This window comes from Glandiceps talaboti, chromosome 17 (assembly GCF_964340395.1).
Source record: "Glandiceps talaboti chromosome 17, keGlaTala1.1, whole genome shotgun sequence".
Classification (NCBI taxonomy): Eukaryota; Metazoa; Hemichordata; class Enteropneusta; family Spengelidae; genus Glandiceps; species Glandiceps talaboti.
Genome location: NC_135565.1, coordinates 9,301,002 through 9,323,234, shown reverse-complemented (window position 1 = coordinate 9,323,234; position 22,233 = coordinate 9,301,002). Strand labels below are relative to the sequence as shown.

The 22,233-nt window shown below is 38.4% G+C and overlaps 1 protein-coding gene across 1 annotated transcript in view; it reads right to left on the bottom strand.

Annotated features, from left to right (window-relative positions):
* Positions 1 to 4,833: 4,833 nt before the first annotated feature.
* Positions 4,834 to 22,233, bottom strand: part of LOC144448338 (low-density lipoprotein receptor-related protein 4-like) — a 92,513-nt gene continuing 75,113 nt past the window's right edge. Inside the window, exons 25-34 of the mRNA XM_078138543.1 lie at positions 21,748 to 21,873; positions 20,817 to 20,994; positions 19,876 to 20,094; positions 18,318 to 18,561; positions 17,804 to 17,948; positions 12,056 to 12,175; positions 11,102 to 11,249; positions 9,777 to 9,935; positions 9,033 to 9,168; positions 4,834 to 8,249 (exon numbers count right to left, since the gene is read on the bottom strand). Coding sequence (XP_077994669.1) covers positions 7,929 to 8,249; positions 9,033 to 9,168; positions 9,777 to 9,935; positions 11,102 to 11,249; positions 12,056 to 12,175; positions 17,804 to 17,948; positions 18,318 to 18,561; positions 19,876 to 20,094; positions 20,817 to 20,994; positions 21,748 to 21,873 — 1,796 coding nt within the window. The 3' untranslated portion in view covers positions 4,834 to 7,928. The remainder of the gene's footprint in view (positions 8,250 to 9,032; positions 9,169 to 9,776; positions 9,936 to 11,101; positions 11,250 to 12,055; positions 12,176 to 17,803; positions 17,949 to 18,317; positions 18,562 to 19,875; positions 20,095 to 20,816; positions 20,995 to 21,747; positions 21,874 to 22,233) is intronic.

Here is a 22,233-nt window from a genome sequence, read left to right as displayed (position 1 = left end):
TGTCACACAAATGCAAAACGTTTATTCCTGGTGAGAATGTCCTTTACTGTACAAACATCGATATCTTATAATATGTATAAGGAGATCAATATTTCTACTTCATACCATGACATAGACTGTAAGATACGTCGTGACGTTTCGCCCTCACCGGCCTCCTCTAGGAGTTAGGGGTTGCCTGATGTTTGAGGGCGCCCCGTCACGGCGTACCTTACAGACTAACCATGACAGACATAGATTTAAATCAACTCTATACAAGTCAGACTGTCTGACCTGTCGACTCCAGGTCACTCACCCCTGTATAAACTTGCAGTTTGTCTTTGTGTGATTCTACAAACAAGACTTCGATGTCTCTGATCTGACAACCTTTACAATGTAGTGGAAATTACCTAAATGTTGCAACTGAAACGTGTTTTCTTTGATTTTTTTTTTTTATAAATACAATCACCACATATTTTTGTTGCTGAACACACGATAAATCAAGTCACTCACCCCTGTATAACCTTACGGTTTGTCTATGTGCAATTTTGCAAACAAGACTTTTAGTGGAAATTACCTAAATGTATGTATCACCCATTTCGTCCTACATTGCAATGTAATAGTCAATAACCCTATGTGAACGTATTTATTGTAGCTTTGAAAGCTGCACAGTTACTATAGTTGCAACTGAAACGTATTTTCTTTGGCAAATTTTTTTTTTATAGATACAATCACTTATTCCTAAGTATCGTAAAACACGATCAGTGTTGCATCATCTGAGGATAAATGTAGTTTTGTTGCTGTACACACGATCAGTCAAATCAAATTGATTTTAGTGTCCACACCCAAGAATCAGCGCCCTCGACGGCGATCATAATTTCACCCTGTTTCTGTACTACTTATGTGTAATATTGACCACTGATTATGTACAATGTCTAATTTTTGGTATTTTAACTAATTTCAGTGATTGTATTTTGTGGTTGTCAGATCGAGAAATGATACTCCAGTTACAACTAGTACACTTTTAACATGGTGACAGATTCACATCCTAGTTTTCGCTCAAGATTTAAACTTGCCACTACATGTACACTTCCTAAAGATAATGACTACTAATTAACGGATACTATGTCTTTATATAAATAAGTGACCATTTTTTAGTGAATATATCTGTGGTTATTTGATGAATAATAAAATGTCCGGGCCAGTTGCAGGTAGTGTAGTCAAATCATACATGGAACATGTCTGATGAGCTTTCATTTGATTATTACTGTAACAAAGGAGTCTTTGCCAATGCAAAGGACGATCAACAAACTGTCCATCTGCAGCGATATTTATCAGAAAAGTGAGTATGTGCTGTGATACTGTGATCACATGACGAGTATGGAAATATGTTTCATATTTTTAGTTTTCTGATGTATGAAAATGAAATGCTGTATCGACGGTGTCTTGAAAACAGTGAGTGGATAGCTTTTACGACCATTTTCCCCAGACATTGCAATAATTCTTTTTCGAAGAAGCGATAATTCAATATTCTATATATTCTTACACATTTACTTGTGCGTATAGCTGTGTAACTGGGTAAACAAACAGTTGAAAGTTTTACAAGGATATATCCGCTAATTAGCCGAATCGATCTATAAAAACGGTTCTAAATTTTATAAGTAGCGATGCTATGTTTACACACAGACAGTGGAGGGGGCCATTATCTGTGGTCCGCCTAAATAAGGGATAATTCAAACATGGAACGATAATTAGATCGACTAAATAGCCGATACTTTATCAAGTTTAGAACGATATTAAGCTCCGATAATTAGCGGATATATCCTTGTAAAACTGTTTTCACGAGGGACTAATTAGCGGATATTTTGTAAAGTTTATAAAGTTTAGAACGATATTTAAATGGGATAATTAGCGGATATATCCCTGTAAAACTTTTTGTTTTCACTCGAACTAAGGGACTAACGGTTTATAACGTCTAATTAGCGGATGATATTTGGATCGTCTAAATAGGCTTATTGAGGATATAAAACATTTTTCACTGAAGACGGTCTGTCTAAAAGGATGGTTAATTTATAAAATTTAGAGCGATATTTGTTAGAAAGTATAAATACTTTACGAAGTTTATAAAGTTTAGAACAATATTTAGTAGATCGTCTAAATAGTGGATAGTTTATAAAGAGTAGAACGATATTTAGATCGTCTAAATAGCCGATAGTTTATAAAGTTTAGAACGATATTTAGATCGTCTAAATGGCCGATAGTTTATAAAGTTTAGAACGATATTTAGATCGTCTAAATGGCCGATAGTTTATAAAGTTTAGAACGATATTTAGATCGTCTAAATGGCCGATAGTTTATAAAGTTTAGAACGATATTTAGTTCGTCTAAATAGTGGATAGTTTGTAAAATTTAGATAGTTTATTAGATTTAGAACGATATTTAGATCGTCTAAATAGCCGATAGTTAATAAAGTTTAGAACGATATTTAGTTCGTCTAAATAGTGGATAGTTTGTAAAGTTTAGATAGTTTATTAGATTTAGAACGATATTTAGATCGTCTAAATAGCCGATAGTTTATAAAGTTTAGAACGATATTTAGTTCGTCTAAATAGTGGATCGATAGTTTGTAAAGTTTAGATTTAGAGTTAGATCATAATGGTTAGACATCTCTAACTTAACTAATGTAGATTTCGAAACTTCTAGCTACATTTTCTGAACTGGCTAATACATAATTCCGCACCTTACTTGAATACGCTTATTCATAGCAACATTATTCAACAGTTTGTATCTGTCGATGGTATAATAACCCTCAATCCTGGTAACATTACGCGTTCCTGTGATTATTCCTCCCTTTGTGGAAAGATATTTCAGTCTATGTATCTAGATCTTTACTCCAGTTGCTACCTATATATGTCTTACACCGTAAGCTAGTATACGTACGTCGTGTCATTTCTCCCTCAATGTGAGACAGATTAAATTAGTATACCTATGATAGGTTTTGTACTTTCATCGTTACACTTGCAGATGCAGTCAAAAATGCTATTCTTAATCTTATGCAATTTTTCAGTGCACGTGGCCGGGTAATTTTTTTGATCGGTAGCGGGGGGGGGGGGGGAGCAAACAAGGAAAAGCTATCCTGTTGGGGAAGTCCTGGTTTTGATACAGTGGAAGGAGAAAACATAGAATTGTGGAAATATTGTGTACATCAATATTTTGCTGTTGTAGGGTGGGTACATCAATTGGGTGGGCAGTGGGCTGGCAGGCAAGCTGAAACTCAGTGGGAAGGAGGGCAGATATCCTTCATTAAAAGTGGGAGGGCACATAAGAACAGCTAAACACCCTCCACAATTTTTTTAAGGTGGAGGGGGGGGGGGAGATTCTGTTAAAAACATCATTTTTGGTCTGGAACAATATACCTCGGTATATATAATTAATGAAACCTACCTATCTGCTCATTGACTGCACCTGACAGTTTACAATTTACGACTGCGAACAAGATATATTTAGTTTGTCTTTTCAAGGGTGTGTATCTTTAGCGAGTTTTTTGAAAGACGGAAAAATGCCTTTTTGTTTGTAAATTTATAACTTGTTGCATACATGTAGGATATATGTATAACAATATTACAATGTTAGTTTTTACATAGCACTTTCCCACTCTGTGCTCAAAGTGCTTTACAATTATTACCCAGACACAGACCTATAGAGCCACAACTCCCTGGGGAGTATACAATCCATCATAACATGGGTTGCCCAGAATCTCACTGCTGAGGCGTATATCCAGATGTCTGTCTGGTGCCCATTACGGGCTAACAAAAATCCATGAGACCCATGATTGTGCATCGGGAATAAGAAACTGGTCACTATACATCATTGGTATAAACACAAACATCGGTGTTTTTTCACAGGTTATAACAAACTGGTCACTGTACATCATTGATATAAACGTAAACACCGGTGTTTTTTCACAAGTTATAACAAACTGGTCACTATACATCATTGATATAAACGTAAACACCGGTGTTTTTTCACAGGTTATAACAAACTGGTCACTGTACATCATTGATATAAACGTAAACACCGGTGTTTTTTCACAGGTTATAACAAACTGGTCACTATACATCATTGATATAAACGTAAACACCGGTGTTTTTTCACAGGTTATAACAAACTGGTCACTATACATCATTGATATAAACGTAAACACCAGTGTTTTTTCACAGGTTATAACAAACTGGTCACTATACATCATTGATATAAACGTAAACACCAGTGTTTTTTCACAGGTTATAACAAACTGGTCACTATACATCATTGATATAAACGTAAACACCGGTGTTTTTTCACAGCTTATAACAAACTGGTCACTATACAACATTGATATAAACGTAAACACCGGTGTTTTTTCACAGGTTGTAACAAACTGGTCACTATACATCATTGATATAAACGTAAACACCGGTGTTTTTTCACAGGTTATAACAAACTGGTCACTATACATCATTGATATAAACGCAAACACCGGTGTTTTTTCACAGGTTGTAACAAACTGGTCACTGTACATCATTGATATAAACGTAAACACCGGTGTTTTTTCACAGGTTGTAACAAACTGGTCACTATACATCATTGATATAAACGTAAACACCGGTGTTTTTTCACAGGTTATAACAAACTGGTCACTATACATCATTGATATAAACGTAAACACCGGTGTTTTTTCACAGGTTGTAACAAACTGGTCACTATACATCATTGGTAGAAACGTAAACACCGGTGTTTTTTCACAGGTTATAACAAACTGGTCACTATACATCATTGATATAAACACAAACACAGAACAACAAAAATACTGATCATGTACTTTGTATATTTTATTGATAAAATAATGGATTTTTTTGTCACGGTGAACAATGTCAACATCATTGAAAATGATAATAAAATGTAAAATATCGCAACTGTTTGAACGTTGACCACTAAGTCGGAAGAATTATGGCAAATTTATTCTGAAATCAATATTTGCATAACTCTATTATTGTTGTGACAGGATACTGCCTGTATTCTAAATATATATTTGCATAATTTTCAATGATGGTTGCCATGGTGATGAATATTAAGTCTATTTTGCATAAGTTCATTGTATTATGTAGTTAATGCCATTCAAATATAATTTGTGTAAATATAACTTTTCAAGCAAACTACTTACAAACTTGTAAAAACACTTTAAAACCCCCCCTAAGTGAGTTGGATAATCAAATACAATATCTAATAACCTAAGCAGTCCTTCTATCTTGTATCATACCACCTAGGTCATTCATTTTTGAACAAACAAAATTTGTAGCATATTGCTGCCGACTGGATACATAAAGTACATCTTTTAGCACAAACCTAGAGGGCTCCGTTACCTTAAACAATACCACTTAGGTCATCAACAAATATACACTAAATATTTGTACACTTTTCCTGGTTAGTAAATTAAGTAGTATAGCTGTATATAAAACAATACTGGCTTTTTTTCTTTTACATAAATATATTCTCTGAGGCAAAAACAAAGTATATCTATTAATCAACTGTTTTCATTTTCATCTGTTTGTACGTCTTTCTCGTCGAGGAATTTCTGCTGACAACGTGTATCGGTTTGGATCAAAATTTCAAATTGAAATAGCTATATGGCTGAAAATTTGGTATTTTATTTTGGAATTTTAATTCATATAACAATGTTATCATGGTGAAAAATCAATGTGAAATAACATTGACAAAGTCTGTGTTTGTAACTCAATAAATTGCAAAATACTACTTAATGTGTAAAATGTTTGCTATCGTACGTACAATAACAAACTCTTTTACACATTTTTAGCTTTTTGCAATTTATTGAGTTATAAGCACAGACTTTGTCAATGTCGTTTCACATCGATTTTTTAAGTAGGACGCCACGATAAAATTATTTTATAAATTAAAAATCCAAAATAAATTCCAATTTCTCATCCATTAGGTCACTTTAAACCATGTGAACTGTCAATGGAACCATCACAGTACTACCATTGTCATGGTAACTGAGATTTCTTTATTAAGGCAGAATACACCTCAGGGACAATTCTCTCTAAAACGATTGTCTCCACGACAATTCTCTCCAAAACTTTACCGCATGAAGGCTTGTACCCAGTCCTTTTGAAATAATGATAGAAATTTAGGTGTCACCATCTTGTTTTAAAGGAAACTGTCAACCTTTTATCTTCTCTTACAATAGTTTTCAGTGGCCATATTGGATGGTGGCCATATTGGATTCTTAAATGACTAAATTTTTGATATTATTTCACCTCTATTTCAAAAAATTTGTACGGCGACCCTGTATTTTTTAAATTGATTTTAACTGAGAAAAGGTTGGAGTCTTCTTGAACAAAGTAACAGCAAAAGTTGTTAAGAGTTTATTTCCGAGGTGTATTCTACATGAAGAGTATTTTACTTTGAAGCATTTTTATATAAATTTCTTACAAATGACTTTACAAAAGTAACAGCTCTAACGATACAATTTATAAACAATTTGGGCTTGTCGCACTCTTTCTGATTGGCAGAACTGAAGACCTCATCCAATCAGAAGATAGTTTACATAAGCCTGTACCTCAGACTAGCAGATGAACTTTTTAAGACTGAAAACAAATTCAGTTGTGAAAATAATATGAAATTATAGAGTAAAGGTATTTATACTATTTAACTGTTGTAAAAATAACGCTGATGAAGAAGAAATAAAATGAACGGTCTAATATACTTTGTTTTTTGAAATAACAGTTCTAATAGTAAGCCAGAAATTCTAAGAAAACCAAAATCATATTGAGACATTTGCATAATAGTTACTATAGTTACCAAAGCTGCTTTACATATATACTACTAAGGAAATCATGCTACAGGCAAACTATGATAAGACACACGGTAAAACTATTATTAGATCAGTAATGTAATGGTAATACAAAGTTTTTATTACATGACCACAGGTTCTAATTACTGAAAAGTTTCTTTTTGTCTGTTCAGATCAACGGACTTTGTCAAACTGTCTGTTTGCTGGCTTTGCTGATTAGCAGTTTGACAAAGCCAGGACAGCTGAAATGTTACTAATAAGTAATTACAGTTCTTGTTCATGTAACAACAACTATGTATTAGTCTTGCAACAAGTTTTTTCTCGCGTAGCTGCATACAGTTTGTGTGTATCTTAAGCTTGCACATAGCTTGATTTCTACAGGAGTGTATCCTACTCATATGCAGATTCTTTTCCCCTTTTGGTGAGACTAGACAGCATTCATCATATGATTACTATGGCAACAGTGATAATACAGAGGTAAAAACTAAAACATAAAAAGACTGTAAAATGTTTAAATTTTTCTCCAAAAAATAAAATAACCAAGGTAAATTAAACTTGAAATAATACAATTGTAAGCTGTATTTTTTTTTTTAAAAACACGGTGATTTTGGAATAAACTTAAATATATCTACACAATTTGTAAATACATTATACAAAATTCATTAACCCTACTTTATAGATGTCAAATAATTTATGCAAAATAATGTTGCCATCTGATTTCAATCATCAAAAACTTCCCTCCTGTCAAATCTAGGCAATAAATTCTCATATTACATGACCGTCACATGATAGTCACCTGTTAAGTCACATGACAAAGGCATTAAGTCACATGACAAATGCTTTTAAGTACAAACATGGCTGTACAACTGCAGCTGAATCATATAAATATACAAAATTGATTATTGCAAAATGGCTTGATAAAATCAAAAGTATTTTTTTTTTCTGCTGTTGAAAAATTCTGCACCAAAAGTAGAGTTTTTTTTAATGTTCATTGGAACAACAACACAACAGTGTCCTTTGTAATGTGTCCTTATCACAATTTAGAAGGCACGATCCAATGTGTTTCAGTTCCACTTGTCATTCTCCAGATTGTATCAAACTTTTAAATTTCTGTTTCCAAGGCAACAGAACATGGTTTTTCATCTGGTTCATACTCCTCAATATCACTGTCGTCAAAGTCGTCTGGTGGATCTTCATTTAATGGTTTGGTTGGTAGCGGTTCAACAAACAGATTACCAATATCCATATTGTCTTTCTTTATTGGTTGATCCGTATACGCACAACATGCTGCACCACCTGGTGACGCTGCACCACCAACTGCACCTACTCCTCCTACAGCTCCAGCAACATCAGACTTGGTTATATTTTTAGCAACTTCCTCATTGTTCAGTTTTTCTAACAAATTTGCACTTGATAGACGGTCCTACACAGAATGAAAAAAAAGAAGGAATTGTGGTTAACCAAAGTATTTCTTTGCATATACTGCAAGAGATAGGGTTGTGATGCAGAAGCTTGGGTGGGCATGAAGGTGTGGTAAATGGCATTTAGATTTTTGACCAAAACCTCATCTTTAGATACCTGATTTGCATATTAAAGATAGGGCCATCTAACCCATGGCATTCACCTCTAACTGTTTAAGTTTAGGTTTTTTTAATATACCAAAAATGACTCCTCTGACCTAATTTGCATATTACTGATCAGTTCACTTCCACTGTACAATCCCCAATTAGACACTAACAATAGCAAGTATCTGGTTTCACTTAATCAGCCCAGCCATTTTTATTTTAAATCATTCATTCACACACACACACACACACACACACACACACACACACACACACACACACACACACACACACACACACACAGACTTCACATGCCTCAGTTCAATGGTCAGTCAAATCAGATTTAGTTGCAGACATTAGCTTGCATTTCATTAGGTAGATAAGGAGCTTTATAGAGAATAAAAAGCACTCCTTAGTTTAAGTAGTTTGTATCTCATGATGTTAGGTTATGGTAGTGTTTTTTCAATTACAACTTTGTGACCATACAAGGTCGAGGCCAAAGTCAGTTACTCTACATACTTTGAAAATAAAATCGACCTGGTGAAGAAACTTGAGAAACACTTATTGTACAATCGTAACATTCAAATGTTCTTTTACTCTCAGTATAAGAAATCATATTATTACAACAACTTTTGACCTACCTCTTTTGCATAATACCGCCATGTTCGCATAGTTTCTCTGTCTCTTTTATTGATAACAACACGGTTCTCCCCATTGGTGTACGTAGGGTTGGCAAATATGTGACCATTATTTATAATATGCCTTCTCCTCTTCTTTCTGCAGTCAAGTAAAAGGAACCTTTAGAGTACTAAACAACCCCCATAAAAAACACTGGCACATTTGCATGAATGAAGTGAGCTAAGGAATTTAGGTAAAAACAATTATACAGCTGATCCGAAAACAACAGAGGTGCTCTCCAATGGAGGTTTAGGCAATGAGTCCAAACTGCCTCTACCCTTCAGTGTAAAAAAAATCGTTCATGAATATTCAATGTGCAACTTGAATACATTATTTCTACTGACTCCCATGATACAATATAAAGGCATCAGACAACTTGATGTTTCTCTGAAATTACAAGTAATTGTAGGTGATCGAAAATCGTGAAATTACTCTGCAGCACCTGCAGTTTGTGAAAATGACTTCTTGGTGTGGTGTTCCCCTTTAATGCTCTCATGCCATGCCATGTGTGATGATGTTGAGAACAATAGTGTTGCTAAGCATTTGACACTTTCAGCTTGACCACCCTCACGTGTGGTTGCTCTGAATGCAATTATGGCTCACATGTGATTTTGTGAGATCTGCTGCGAGACGAAAAACGGCTAATTCTGCACGTTTGGAAGATCATAAAATTGAAGAAAACTGATGATCTGAATGTAGTGACTTACCTTCTCCATATAATAAGTGCTAGAATGACTATCATTATTGATATAACCAATACTATGCATATTATGATGTAGAAATACGCTGGCATTTTGGTCCTTTCTGTTCTTGGTGCTGGTAGTTTCTGAATGCATAACCCAGCAATTTCGTCTTCTATTGAACACCTATTAATGTCAAAAATTTTCAACAGATTAGGTACATTTTATACACTCGAAATGAAAGCGACCATATGGATGAGGATTAGGTGTATATTTTGGATTTTCAATTTATAAAATAATTTGATAACGGCTTCCTACTTGAAAAATCAATGTAAAAAAAATGACAATTCCTTGTTTGTAACTCAAGAAATTGCAAAATCATACTAAATGTGTAAAATCCATATATGGACATTTCTACCATGTAATAGTACCATTGGTACCATCCTAGCTTCCAACCTAAGTTTTACAGATAATGTAGATCATATTTTTAAGAAAGCACAGCAGCGCCTTTATCTGCTTCGTAAGCTCAATAGTTTTAACGTAAGTAAGGATATATTAGCATCAGTGTATCGCTCACTAATCGAAAGTGTATTGACATTTAATATTGTATCCTGGTATGGAAATCTCACAGTTAAAGACAGAACAAAGTTGTCGCGAGTCGTCAATCAGGCGGGAAGGATTATTGGTTCAAAGCAGAAACAATTATCCGAACTCTACCACCAGTCACTGAAACGAAAAGCTGTTCAAATTTTCAAGGATCAAAAACACCCACTACATAACCAGTTCCAAACTTTACCGTCAGGTCGGCGACTCAAAGTTCCCCTCGCAAGGAAAAATTGCTACAAAAAGTCTTTTATCCCATCTGCTATTTCTATTTTAAACTGTGGATTCACTGATTTGTAATAACTGTGTTTGGATTTTAGTACTGTATATATTTCCATAGACCTACATAGTATTGTTGTACATTTGTCTGTCTGGTTGTATGTTGTCTGTGATAGCGTTTTTATTCGTATTGGGATTTCTGAAATGCCAGAAGGAAATTTTCCATTATATGTTTTTAATTTAATGGACAATAAAGTTTTTGAATTGAATTGAATTGAATATGTAAATCACTTCTTAACTGTATCCATATAAGGAAGTTTCTACCATGTGATATGTAAAGCACTATCACAGTACATCTAAATATGGAAATTTCCATCATGTGATATGTAAATATCTTCAAGTCTGTCTCAGAGTTCAAATCTTAAACATACTAACTAATCTTTTATAATAATAATAATAATAATGTTCGGTTCTTATATATGTTATATGACAAGTGAACTAGTTCTAAATATTGAATAAAAATTACTTACTGTGGTATTTCTGTTGGATTGTTTTCATTGCCTGGTAATTTGTTTGGGTTAACTGTTCTCCTCGGTAACTGTCCATTTACTGTAGCAGTTTCATATTTTGGTGGTTTACCATTGCCTGCTTCTGTTGTGGGTATTTCAGGAGTAGGAACTGTGAGCAACAAAACAAAATAACATACATATAACATACATTTACATGCAATACATACATACTTACATATATACATAGATACATACATACATACATACATACATACATACACATACATAGAAACATACATTGATACATACTTATATACATACACAGATACATAGATAGATAGATAGATAGACACACACACACACACATGCACACACATATATACCTTTCCGTAAAGTTAATATATATAGCATAAACACCCTTACAGAACATAAAACATACATGTCAGTATAAACGGAACATACTTTTAGATACATACATATAAGTAACATACACATACAATACCATGGTGGAGGGTCCATGCATGTACACAGTGAACATTTATGCACATAATGTGTATGACTTTTGATGTACACGCAACATACCGGAGTATATACACAACTTGATATAACAAAGTATTTGAATATGTGACACATACACATACCATGTACAACATAGCTATGTGACTCAGGGACAGGACGAACATAGTTAAATTTAGCAATAGCATAACGATAACTGAAACATTACAAAAATTTCACATAATACATGCATACACATATCAACATGGATCAAATTAGAGTCTGTGTTACTGGAATCTACTAACACTAGTGATAGCATCACAATCATTCATTCTACCTTTGCTGTGATTGGCTGCATCTCAATATTCAAAATAGGACAAACTAATACTATTAATAAATATTGAACACTAGGGGGCGCTGTCCACCTAACTTCAAATGAATACACTATACTAATATTGAACACTGGAAGGCACTACTCACCAGTAAAGCAGGGAGTGCTATCGGGTACATCTGGACAAGCACAAATAAAGCTATCCTGATTGACAAGGCATAGATGAGTACAACCTCCGTTGTTTGTTGCACAAGGACTGTCTGGAAATGCTGCCATGAATAACAGACACAAATTTAAAAGTTAAAACAATTCAAAGTTGTCATAGTTATCATTTTGGTGTTTAAGTCATGAAATTGAAGTTTCTACCGAAACTAATTTCTGTGAAGAGAAAATACTCACCTTTATTATACTACTATTGGGTTACCCTTTTGCTTTTAGCCTAACTTCGCAAAATAAAGTCGTGACCCCTGACCCACCTGTGGCTATCCCATGATGCCCCTTTTCCCGCCAGTACTAAATTTTGTCATATTAACAGACAAAAATACGGAAAAGTACACAAAACAGGAACTGTGGGGTGGTGGGAGGGATTCACATAAAGGTGAGTATTTTCTCTTCACAGAAATTAGTTTCGGTAGAAACTTCAATTCTGTTCATCGAAAATACTCACCTTTATTATACTACTATTGGGTTAGAATTTGTCAGCCAATTAGGAGGGGGGAGTTCCTGACATCCCAATTATACAATGTGCTGACTGACACAGACTGGACCCAGAGACTGCAATTCAGATGCATCCTGGGCCATATCTCTAAGATAGTAGCTTATAAAAGAATTAGGAGAACGCCAGGTAGCAGCTTTGATCACTTCTGCTACTGGAATTCCTGCATGTACTGCCCAAGAAGTTGAGATGGCTCTAACTTCATGGGCTGTGACCCGGGATAACCTTAAACTATCATCAGATGCTTCCTGGTATGCCCATCTGACTGTCTGAATAATCCACTTAGAAATTATGGCTGCCGAACAATCGCTCTTGTTGTCGGAGTCATAAGGGATGAAGAGACGTGATCTCTCTCCTCTGAATGAGTTTGTACGATGCAAATACCAACGTATGGCTCGAACCGGACAAAGTAATCTCTCTTGTTTGTCAGAACCTACCAAATTAGAGAGAGGAAGAAGGGTAATGGGGGAAGAAAAAGACCCCAGTACCTGGTTCTTTGCTAAGAAAGATGGGTGAGGCCTGAGAATTACTTGTGATTCAGACCAGGTAATTCTCCCCTTGCTCACATCTAAAGCATGGATCTCACTGCGTCTTCTGCCAGACGCTAAGGCCAAGAGGAAGACTGTTTTGAGTGTCATTGCTCTCAATGAAACTGATTGCATAGGTTCAAAGGGAGCTTTCTCCAGTACCCTCAGGACTAATGCCAGATTCCACTGAGGGACCGAAATAGGTTTAGGAGGACGCTTGATATGGAAATGCCTAATCATGCTAGACAAAACTTTATCTTGACCAAAGTCTTTGCCTCCTGTACTCTTAATGGTAGATGCAATTGCTGCGCGGTATACCATTATAGTTTTTTACAGCAAATTTCTTAACATTAAAGAGATCTAACAAGAAGTCTGCAAAGTCTCTGGTAGTGATATGGATTGGATCAATCTGCCTTCGCTGACACCAATCACAAAATCGTTCCCATTTGCTGTTGTAAGTGCTGAGAGTACTTGCCCGCTGCGGTCTTGCGATAACCGCGGCAGAGTCAGTAGAAAATCCATTCTGAACGAGGGATTTCTCGATAGTTTGAATGCGTGAAGACGAAAACTCTCTGGGCTGGGGTGAACAATGCTCCGACCCTGAGAGAGAAGGTCTGTCCTCTGTGGAAGCCGAATTGGGCAATCTACTAGAAGAGACAGAAGCCAAGGGAACCAAGACCGATTTGGCCATAGCGGTGCTATCAGAATAAGGACTACATCCTCCTCCTGTACCTTGCGAAGGACCAGAGGAAGAATCACTATTGGAGGGTAAGCATACGCTAATATTCCCTCCCATGAGATTGACAGCGCATCCATCGCTAATGCCCTTGTGTCCGGAGTTGGAGCTACGAACATTGGCAGTTTTGCGTTGTGGTAAGTTGCAAAGAGATCCAGCAGGGGGGTTCCCCAGTGAGCGAAGACCTGATTTGCTACCTCCTGGGGGAGATGTCGTGCTCTTAGGGTTATGTCCCTCTCTTTGCACCAAAACATCATGTCCCAGAGCAGATAACAGAGGTCTGGTGACTTTGTGCCCCCCATTTGTTTACATATGCTACCACTGTCGTATTGTCGGAGTGGAGCAGTACGTGGCGAGCCGACACCAGAGTCTCGAATTGCACTAGGGCTAGAAAGACTGCCTTGAGTTCTAACCAGTTGATGTGTCTCTGACTTGTTACTCCCCCCCCACTGACCTGAGGCCACCTGGGAGTCGCAGTGGGCTCCCCATCCCTCTTTCGAAGCATCGGTGAAAAGGGACAGGTTCGCTTTTTTGATACGCTAGGGACCTCCCTTCTAGCAAATTGTTCTCGTCCACCCACCAAAGCAGGTGCAAGCGGAGAGACGGACGAATAGGAACCTTGAAAGAGAGGGGGTGTAATGATGGGCGCCAGAATCGTGAATCGGTACATGAAAATATGCGTCCTTTAGATCGATTGACGCCATCCATTCCCCTGGCTGAACAGCGGCGAGAATGGATCGCGTGGTCTCCATCTTGAACTTAGACACGGTCATGAATTGGTTCAGTGCTGTTAGGTTCAGAATTGGGCGCCACCCCCCCGATTTTTTTGGCACCAAAAACAGGTGGTTGTAAAACCCTGGACCTGCATTGGTAGCGTTCACCTGTCTGACTACCCCTTTTTTGAATTGCTTCTAACAGAGCTTCTCTTTTTTGCTTGTTGCCTGGAAGCACTGTGACAAAGGGAGACATTGTAAGTGGTGGGTGACGTTCGAACTCTAGGCGATAACCCTCTCTTACTATTGAAAGAACCAAGGAATCGTCGGTAATCAGCTGCCACTCTTTGGTGAATGACAGGAGCCTTCCCCCTACTGGCCCTACGCTTGATTGAGAGGGTGTAGTAGGGGCGGCAAAGAAGACGGGAGCACCGTCAGGAATGTTGCGCGAAACCACTTGCACCCCTCTCTGAGGGTGGTCCGGGTTTGCTGTCTTTGTTCGTCACAGACCACTGAGGCTTGCCTCTACCACGGCCTCGGGAAGTCTGTCTGCCCCGTCCTCGACCCCTCTGTGAACCTCGTGAGATGTTTGTCACAGGGGACTTACTACTGACTGGGGACTGTTTGAAGTTTGTATGCGGTTTCGAACGAGGAGTGTCAAAAATCAAACGCTCCCGCTGCTTTGCTTCGCTGGCACGGTTAGCTATAGAAGTCAAAGTGCCAGCAAATAGAGAAGGTGCATCAATCGGTGCTGCGCGAACTTCCTGTTTTAATTCTGTTGGCAACACAATTGAGTTACGACGCAGAAAAGCATCTCGCTGAAGGAGTAACAAGGCAGCACGTGACCTAGTCGTTTGCTCAGTCACGTGGCTAAGTGCTTTATTAACTACCTGCATCAGACGAAATATCTTCTGTGAGTCAGGATGGGCGGACCTCATCTCTGACACCGTAGTAGCAAGGAACCAATCGATAGAGGAGAATATCCGAAGGGATAATGCGTATCCTTCTCCTAACCGTGATAAGTGTTTATTATCAATGGTAGTATTCTTAAAACCATCACGATCTTGGTCAACAGCGTCAGCATCAGTGTCCAGCTCTGGAAAGTTGACACGTTGATCGGTTGCGTGGGTACGATAAGGTTTCCCTGGATAGCGGAACCAAGGGTACCTATTCATTCGCATTGGCGGCTGACCTGGACCCTTGCCACAAACCTCTGAGGACACTTTACCCTGTACTGAAGTGACCATAGCTGAGAGGGGGAGTGTAGCAGGTTGATACTCCGTCTGTTCGAGCTGGCCCTCCAATGCTAAGCTTGTCTCAGACTGTACCGAATTCGTTGCAGTGGGACGGGTACATTTATCTGGGAACTGTTGATAAACCCATTCAACGCATTGACTAAATGGAATATCAGTAAAGCGTTCCGGAGAGGGCGCTCTCCCCTCTGATTCAGAGGGCGGCGGTCTAACCCGATCGTCATCCGAATGGTCAGCGCCCCCAAGGAGGTCGCGATCCTCTGGGGCCGTTAAGGACATTTCATCGGGATCGCGTCTCCATAGGGATCCGGAACGTTCGCCCTGTAAGCGGCAGAAACGTGTCGGTGAAGACGAGGGAGAACGCTCTTCACGCGTTACCGGAATGCGTGGTCTGGAAGAGCGTCTCGGTGAAAGCGATGATTTACGATCCCCGCGCCTCGGTGGACTGTGCGAGCGGCGTGGGGAACGAGAGCGATCTCTGCGAGATCGAAGTACCCCTATGTCACGTTCCGTTTGCGGATTGCGTGAACGACGGTGGCACTGGGAACGGTCATAAGGCGGCCGTGACCTCTCTCTATCTCTATCCCCTCCTCCCCAGGGACCCCTAGACTGATGGGTATCCATGGTGGGGGGGTAACCATAAGGTGACCAATAATTAGGTGGAGGCCAAAACCCTGTAGGTTGGCCAAAGGCAGTCCAAGGAAGTGGATTTTGTCTTGGATCCAAATCTGTGGAAGTTTCACCTTGTGGGTAGCCCATAGCATTGAATGGATATGGTAGCGTCCCCGTAGGAGGCCATGGTATCGACCTAGGATCAGGTGACTGATCATGTGATCCGCTAGCGGTAGGACGGGAAGTGCGTCTTTTGACTTCCGGTATTACCCCACGCGAAGAATCTAGACTATTCGACGGCATGGTTTGACGTTCACTGAACGACCCTTGAACGGTATGTGGACGGCTCGAAGGGTTTACGTCAGTTCGCCTGGGAGGTTCTCGAAACCGACCGCTATATTGAGGTGTCGGAGACGGAGAACGAGAATCAGCTTTGTAGGAAGAGGGGCTGTCTGTAATTGCAGGACACTCTCCACTAACAATACCCGTATCAGGACGTCCCTTATCGGACGAGTCCTGCATAGGTCCACGAGAAACCCGTACTTCAGAACCCGTTGTGGTTAATACCTCGCCCTCAGAAGGGCGTTTTGTCGTGGGAGAACCCACACTTACACAAGACTTACCTGAAAATTTATCTAAATCAGTGCTCGGAGCAGCGGAGGTCCGCTTACTCTGCTTTGATTTTGGTTTACGTGACGATTCAATAGGTTTATCGAATTCCTGCCACTGATCGTCTGCCCAATGACCGCATACAGTTTTGCATGGTGAAGTACGGGAACACTTCCGACAAGAAGGGCAAAATTTGTGGAGGTCCTCTATGTGGAAAACATGTCCACAAGACCCCTTCTTTTGGTTCGGAAGCATGGTTTGAAAACACGCTTTAAACAAACAATAGTCAAAAGCGGAAAAAGAATGAAACGGTCGTGTAACGGAATACAATAGACGACCGCTCAATACAAACAGAACAAACAAAGAAAAGCGAAGCTTAAAACAAGCACAATTGAATGAAAAGAATAAAAGAAAGGACTCAGCTGGGTTTCCAGGGACTTGGGTGCCACAGAAGTCAGCTATAAAAATCCACCAAGGCTTGAAAAGGCTAATTTGTCGTGAGCGAAGAAAATATACGTCTTCTTTCGCTCGCAAAATTTAGTACTGGCGGGAAAAGGGGCATCATGGGATAGCCACAGGTGGGTCAGGGGTCACGACTTTATTTTGCGAAGTTAGGCTAAAAGCAAAAGGGTAACCCAATAGTAGTATAATAAAGGTGAGTATTTTCGATGAACAGAATATTATTTTTAAGGTAATTTAATTTGACAATATCACATTTAATTATTTTCTTACGAGGTTGCCTCTCAGCAGACACTACATGTATGTCCATCAGTCCTTCCATGTGTCCATCAATACTACCTCTATCTCTACCAGTGTTCTTATTGGCTGTTTCTATAGCCTTGGTCTGCCAGTCTGTCCAGTATAGTGTATTGGAATGCTGTAATCGACAACAAATAATTACCAGTTATTTTCACATGTAGCTTAGGGGGTTTCAGTCCAGTACAATCAGCAATTACACATGCATATTAAACAATAACCTAGGTGGTTTCAATTCTGTGTGGCACTGTGTGTCTATATCTTCAAAACCTTGGTGCAGTACAATTTGGATGTGATGGAATAGCACGCAGTGAAGTGCATTGCAGTACTGTACTGTACTGCAATGCATTGTACAGTAGAGCACAGTGTAGTGATGCGATGCGATGCGATGCGACACAACACAACACAACAACGCAACGCAACGCAACGCAACACAACACAACACAACGCAACGCAACACAACACAAATTTAATAGTCCTGATCACTTACCAATGTTAGGCCAAATGGATGGGACACATCATTTGTTAGCAAAACTCGATTTCTTCCACTCAGATCGGATGTTTCAATTTTATCCAACTGTGCATCAGCCCAGTACAATCGTCTGGTCCCATAGTCAATAGTCAACCCATTGGGCCAACCTAGGTCTGTACTGACTAAAGTTCTTCTACTGGAACCATCTAAACAAGCTCTCTCTATCTTGGGATACATACCCCAGTCTGACCAGAACATGAATCTGTGAGACCGAAAGACATCAAATTATCAACAGTGCAAACAGTTTATTATCTTATGCAAAGGTTGGAGAAATACAACCAGTGACAGGCAACCAGTGACAAGTGGTACAACCAGTGACAGGCAAGCAGTGACAAGTTGCACTTGTTAGATAGAGGGAAAGTATACAAATGAATTGGCTTAATAACACTTGGTACAGCATGTTGGAAGTACAGAGACAACATTCCATCATTTGATAAGAACATTTTTATGGCCACTTTACATAATAGCTCACTGTCACATATGAAAGTCAAATTCCTGTTCCTTTTTTAATATGTATGCATAAAGAGAACATAAAACTGTTCTCATCAAAGCATGAGATGTAACCTCCAACATGCTGTGACAAGTGTTATTAATCCAATTCAATTCTTACATTCCTTGTTTGTAAGAAGTTCTGCTTGTTAACGGTGAGAGAGTAGAAAACACAAAGCCATCTAAAATTCTTTGTACACAAATTCACAGTATGAACACAGAAATTTGCTGTTTCAGCTATTATGCAATAATGACAGAGCTCGACAACATGTGAGCCAGTTTGGGTATTCAGTCTTTTTGTAATTATCTTTGTGCTATTCTCTCCTACACTTTCACGCACTTTGATCATGACAGCAGTTATCAGCATAGACCAGGTAGACGGTCTATGTTATCAGCATAGACCAGGTAGACGGTCTATGTTATCAGCATAGACCAGGTAGACGGTCTATGTTATCAGCTAATTCACAGGTAGACGGTCTATGTTATCAGCTAATTCACAAAGTGTACAACTCAAGTGGAAATTACTCAGCCACACTTCAAACCTTTGTGTAAACATTCACTCTATAGCTTATTGCCCAGGGGCTTGAAATTGGCCATATTTGTTTAAATGTTGTTGTTTTTTTTGTGAATTGTTTACTTTTTACAAAGATTAGTTTATTGTTTCCTGGTGTTGTATTTTGTTCTAAATCAATTTTAATCTCCTCTTTTGCTGGTTTTAATAAACCAGCTTTACTATGACTACCTTATTAATCATTTATGAGTTAGTTCTACTGATGAGCGCCCTCAACTGTTGACCCTTCCTCGTCCACACTCACCATGAAAAAAGACTGATTACATGAGTGGGACTGAGGAAGGGTCAATGGTTGAGGGCGCTCAGTAAAACAAACTCAATTCCAAGCCCCTGTGCTTATGGTATGTTTATGGTACGAAGGAGAAAAGGGTTGATACTCCCACAGGCCATAGCTAGAGGGCGCCCTCCAGTTCAGTTCCCAATGGTTCTATATTACTTCATAACACTTTCACTTACCCTTTTCGTGGATACAATGCAAGTGCCCTCGGTTCATCCAAATTAACTGATATAAGTGATTTTCTAGATGATCCATCAAGTCGGGATACTTCTATCTTGTTTCTACCTGTATCAGTAAAATACAGATTCCTAGCAATCCAGTCTACTGCAATTCCATCAGCTGTTGTCAAGTCATCTCCTACTAAGGTTTCCATGTTGCTGCCATTCAGGTCTGCACGTCTGTGACGTAAACCAAAAACAGTTCAGTGTCGGTTGAAAATACTCAACTATCGTACAAGACAAAGAATTGTAAAGATTTGTGAGTTGATAGCTAATTATCTGTCATGTAATTGGAAATTTTCATGTATGACTATACAATGAACTAATTACATAAATAAGGCCTAAAAAATATAATTGTTTGGTTCCGGTTACCTGACCCCACCAAGTTTTTCACTGCCAAACCTAAACTTTTTGTTATGTATTTGAGGAAAAAATAATAAAATCACAAAAAACTGTGAAATCTCACAAGAAATAGTGGATGTGGAAACTGACATCAACTTAAAAAGACAATATAAAACTGTTCTTCCAATCTGTAATGGATGTATATCTGATGGGAAGAAATAAGTAACAGTGACCATTTGGAAAACAATGGAAAACCTGAACTAGACACTCACACATGAAAAAAATATATAACAAAATAAAATAAAAAATCTACCTACCCCACCTATTATAAAATTGAGCGTAATCAGAACCACACAATTTTTTTTTATTAGGCCTAACATAAAAGACACGCATTGACTACCAAGTGTTTTGTAATGTTATGAATGTCATATGTATCTACTAGCATGAATATCTTCTCTGATTTATATACCCGATGTCTGTCTGTCTGTCTGTGTCTCTCTAGCCCCCTCCCTCCCCCTCTATGACTGGCTGTCAGTCTCTCTCTCCCTCCCCTCTCTCACCTGAGAACATCTAGGCGTACATCTGTGTAGTATATCTTGTTCTCTACTCCATCAAAGTCTAAAGCGATGGCATTCTGTAAATCTGGTAAAGGTAATGTCACGTCTGTGTAATCTTCCGTGTCCAAAGAGATGCGGCGTATACTGTCACGACTAGCAAACAACAGATAGGAACGGGGTGCTGAAACAAATAAACAATACAAGACACTTGATGAGCTTTGTCTCTAGGAATGGTGTTGAAACAACAACTGTTTATCAACAATATACACCCATGCAACTGTGTAATTATTCAGTGTGTATACAGTCACTATGGCTAATAGCATTATCTCTGGTTGCAAAAAGTAGACAGGATCCTATGTACCGTATTCAGGCATTGCCCATGAAACAATTGACAGATCTGGTTTGATCTGGTTTTGAGAGTTGACAATTCTGGTTTGATCTAGTTTTTTAGAGTTGACACTAACTGGTTTGATCTAGTTTTGAGAGTTGACAGTTCTGGTTTGATCTGGTTTTGAGAGTTGACAATTCTGGTTTGATCTGGTTTTGAGACTTGACACTAACTGGTTTGATCTAGTTTTGAGAGTTGACACTAACTGGTTTGATCTAGTTTTGAGAGTTGACAGTTCTGGTTTGATCTGGTTTTGAAAGTTGACAGTTCTGGTTTGATCTAGTTTTGAGAGCTGACACTAACTGGTTTGATCTAGTTTTGAGAGTTGACAGTTCTGGTTTGATCTAGTTTTGAGAGTTGACACTAACTGGTTTGATCTAGTTTTGAGAGTTGACAGTTCTGGTTTGATCTAGTTTTGAGAGTTGACACTAACTGGTTTGATCTAGTTTTGAGAGTTGACACTAACTGGTTTGATCTAGTTTTGAGAGTTGACAGTTCTGGTTTTATCTAGTTTTGAGAGTTGACACTTCTGCGTTAACATCTTACCATCATAACAAGTCACTCCATCTGCCTTCATTCTGACACCAGTAGGGCAGGCACATGTATAGCCAGTAGGGTGTGGTAGACAGAAATGACTACAACCACCATTGTCACGACCACACTTATCAGTTCCTGGAATAATGAAATCAGTCATTAATATAATAATTGCAATTATTGAAATATGTTGTTGTGTAATTATCAAGATAATATAAGATACCAGAGTTGCCATGGTAACACAAAAATAGCCATGTCACCATGGCAATACTGAGGTGTGCTACTATAGCGATAGAAGGATATTATTATGTTGTCATGCCAATATCAAGATATCAGCGTCACCATGGAAATATTAATATTCGAGTTGTTATGCCAATATTGATGACATTGTCACTATGGCAATATCATAATATTGAGTGTAACCATGATATCCCCACTTGTAGTAAACATGAACACTTACCATGGTTGTCCCCTTCCAACACTTACCATGGTTTTCCC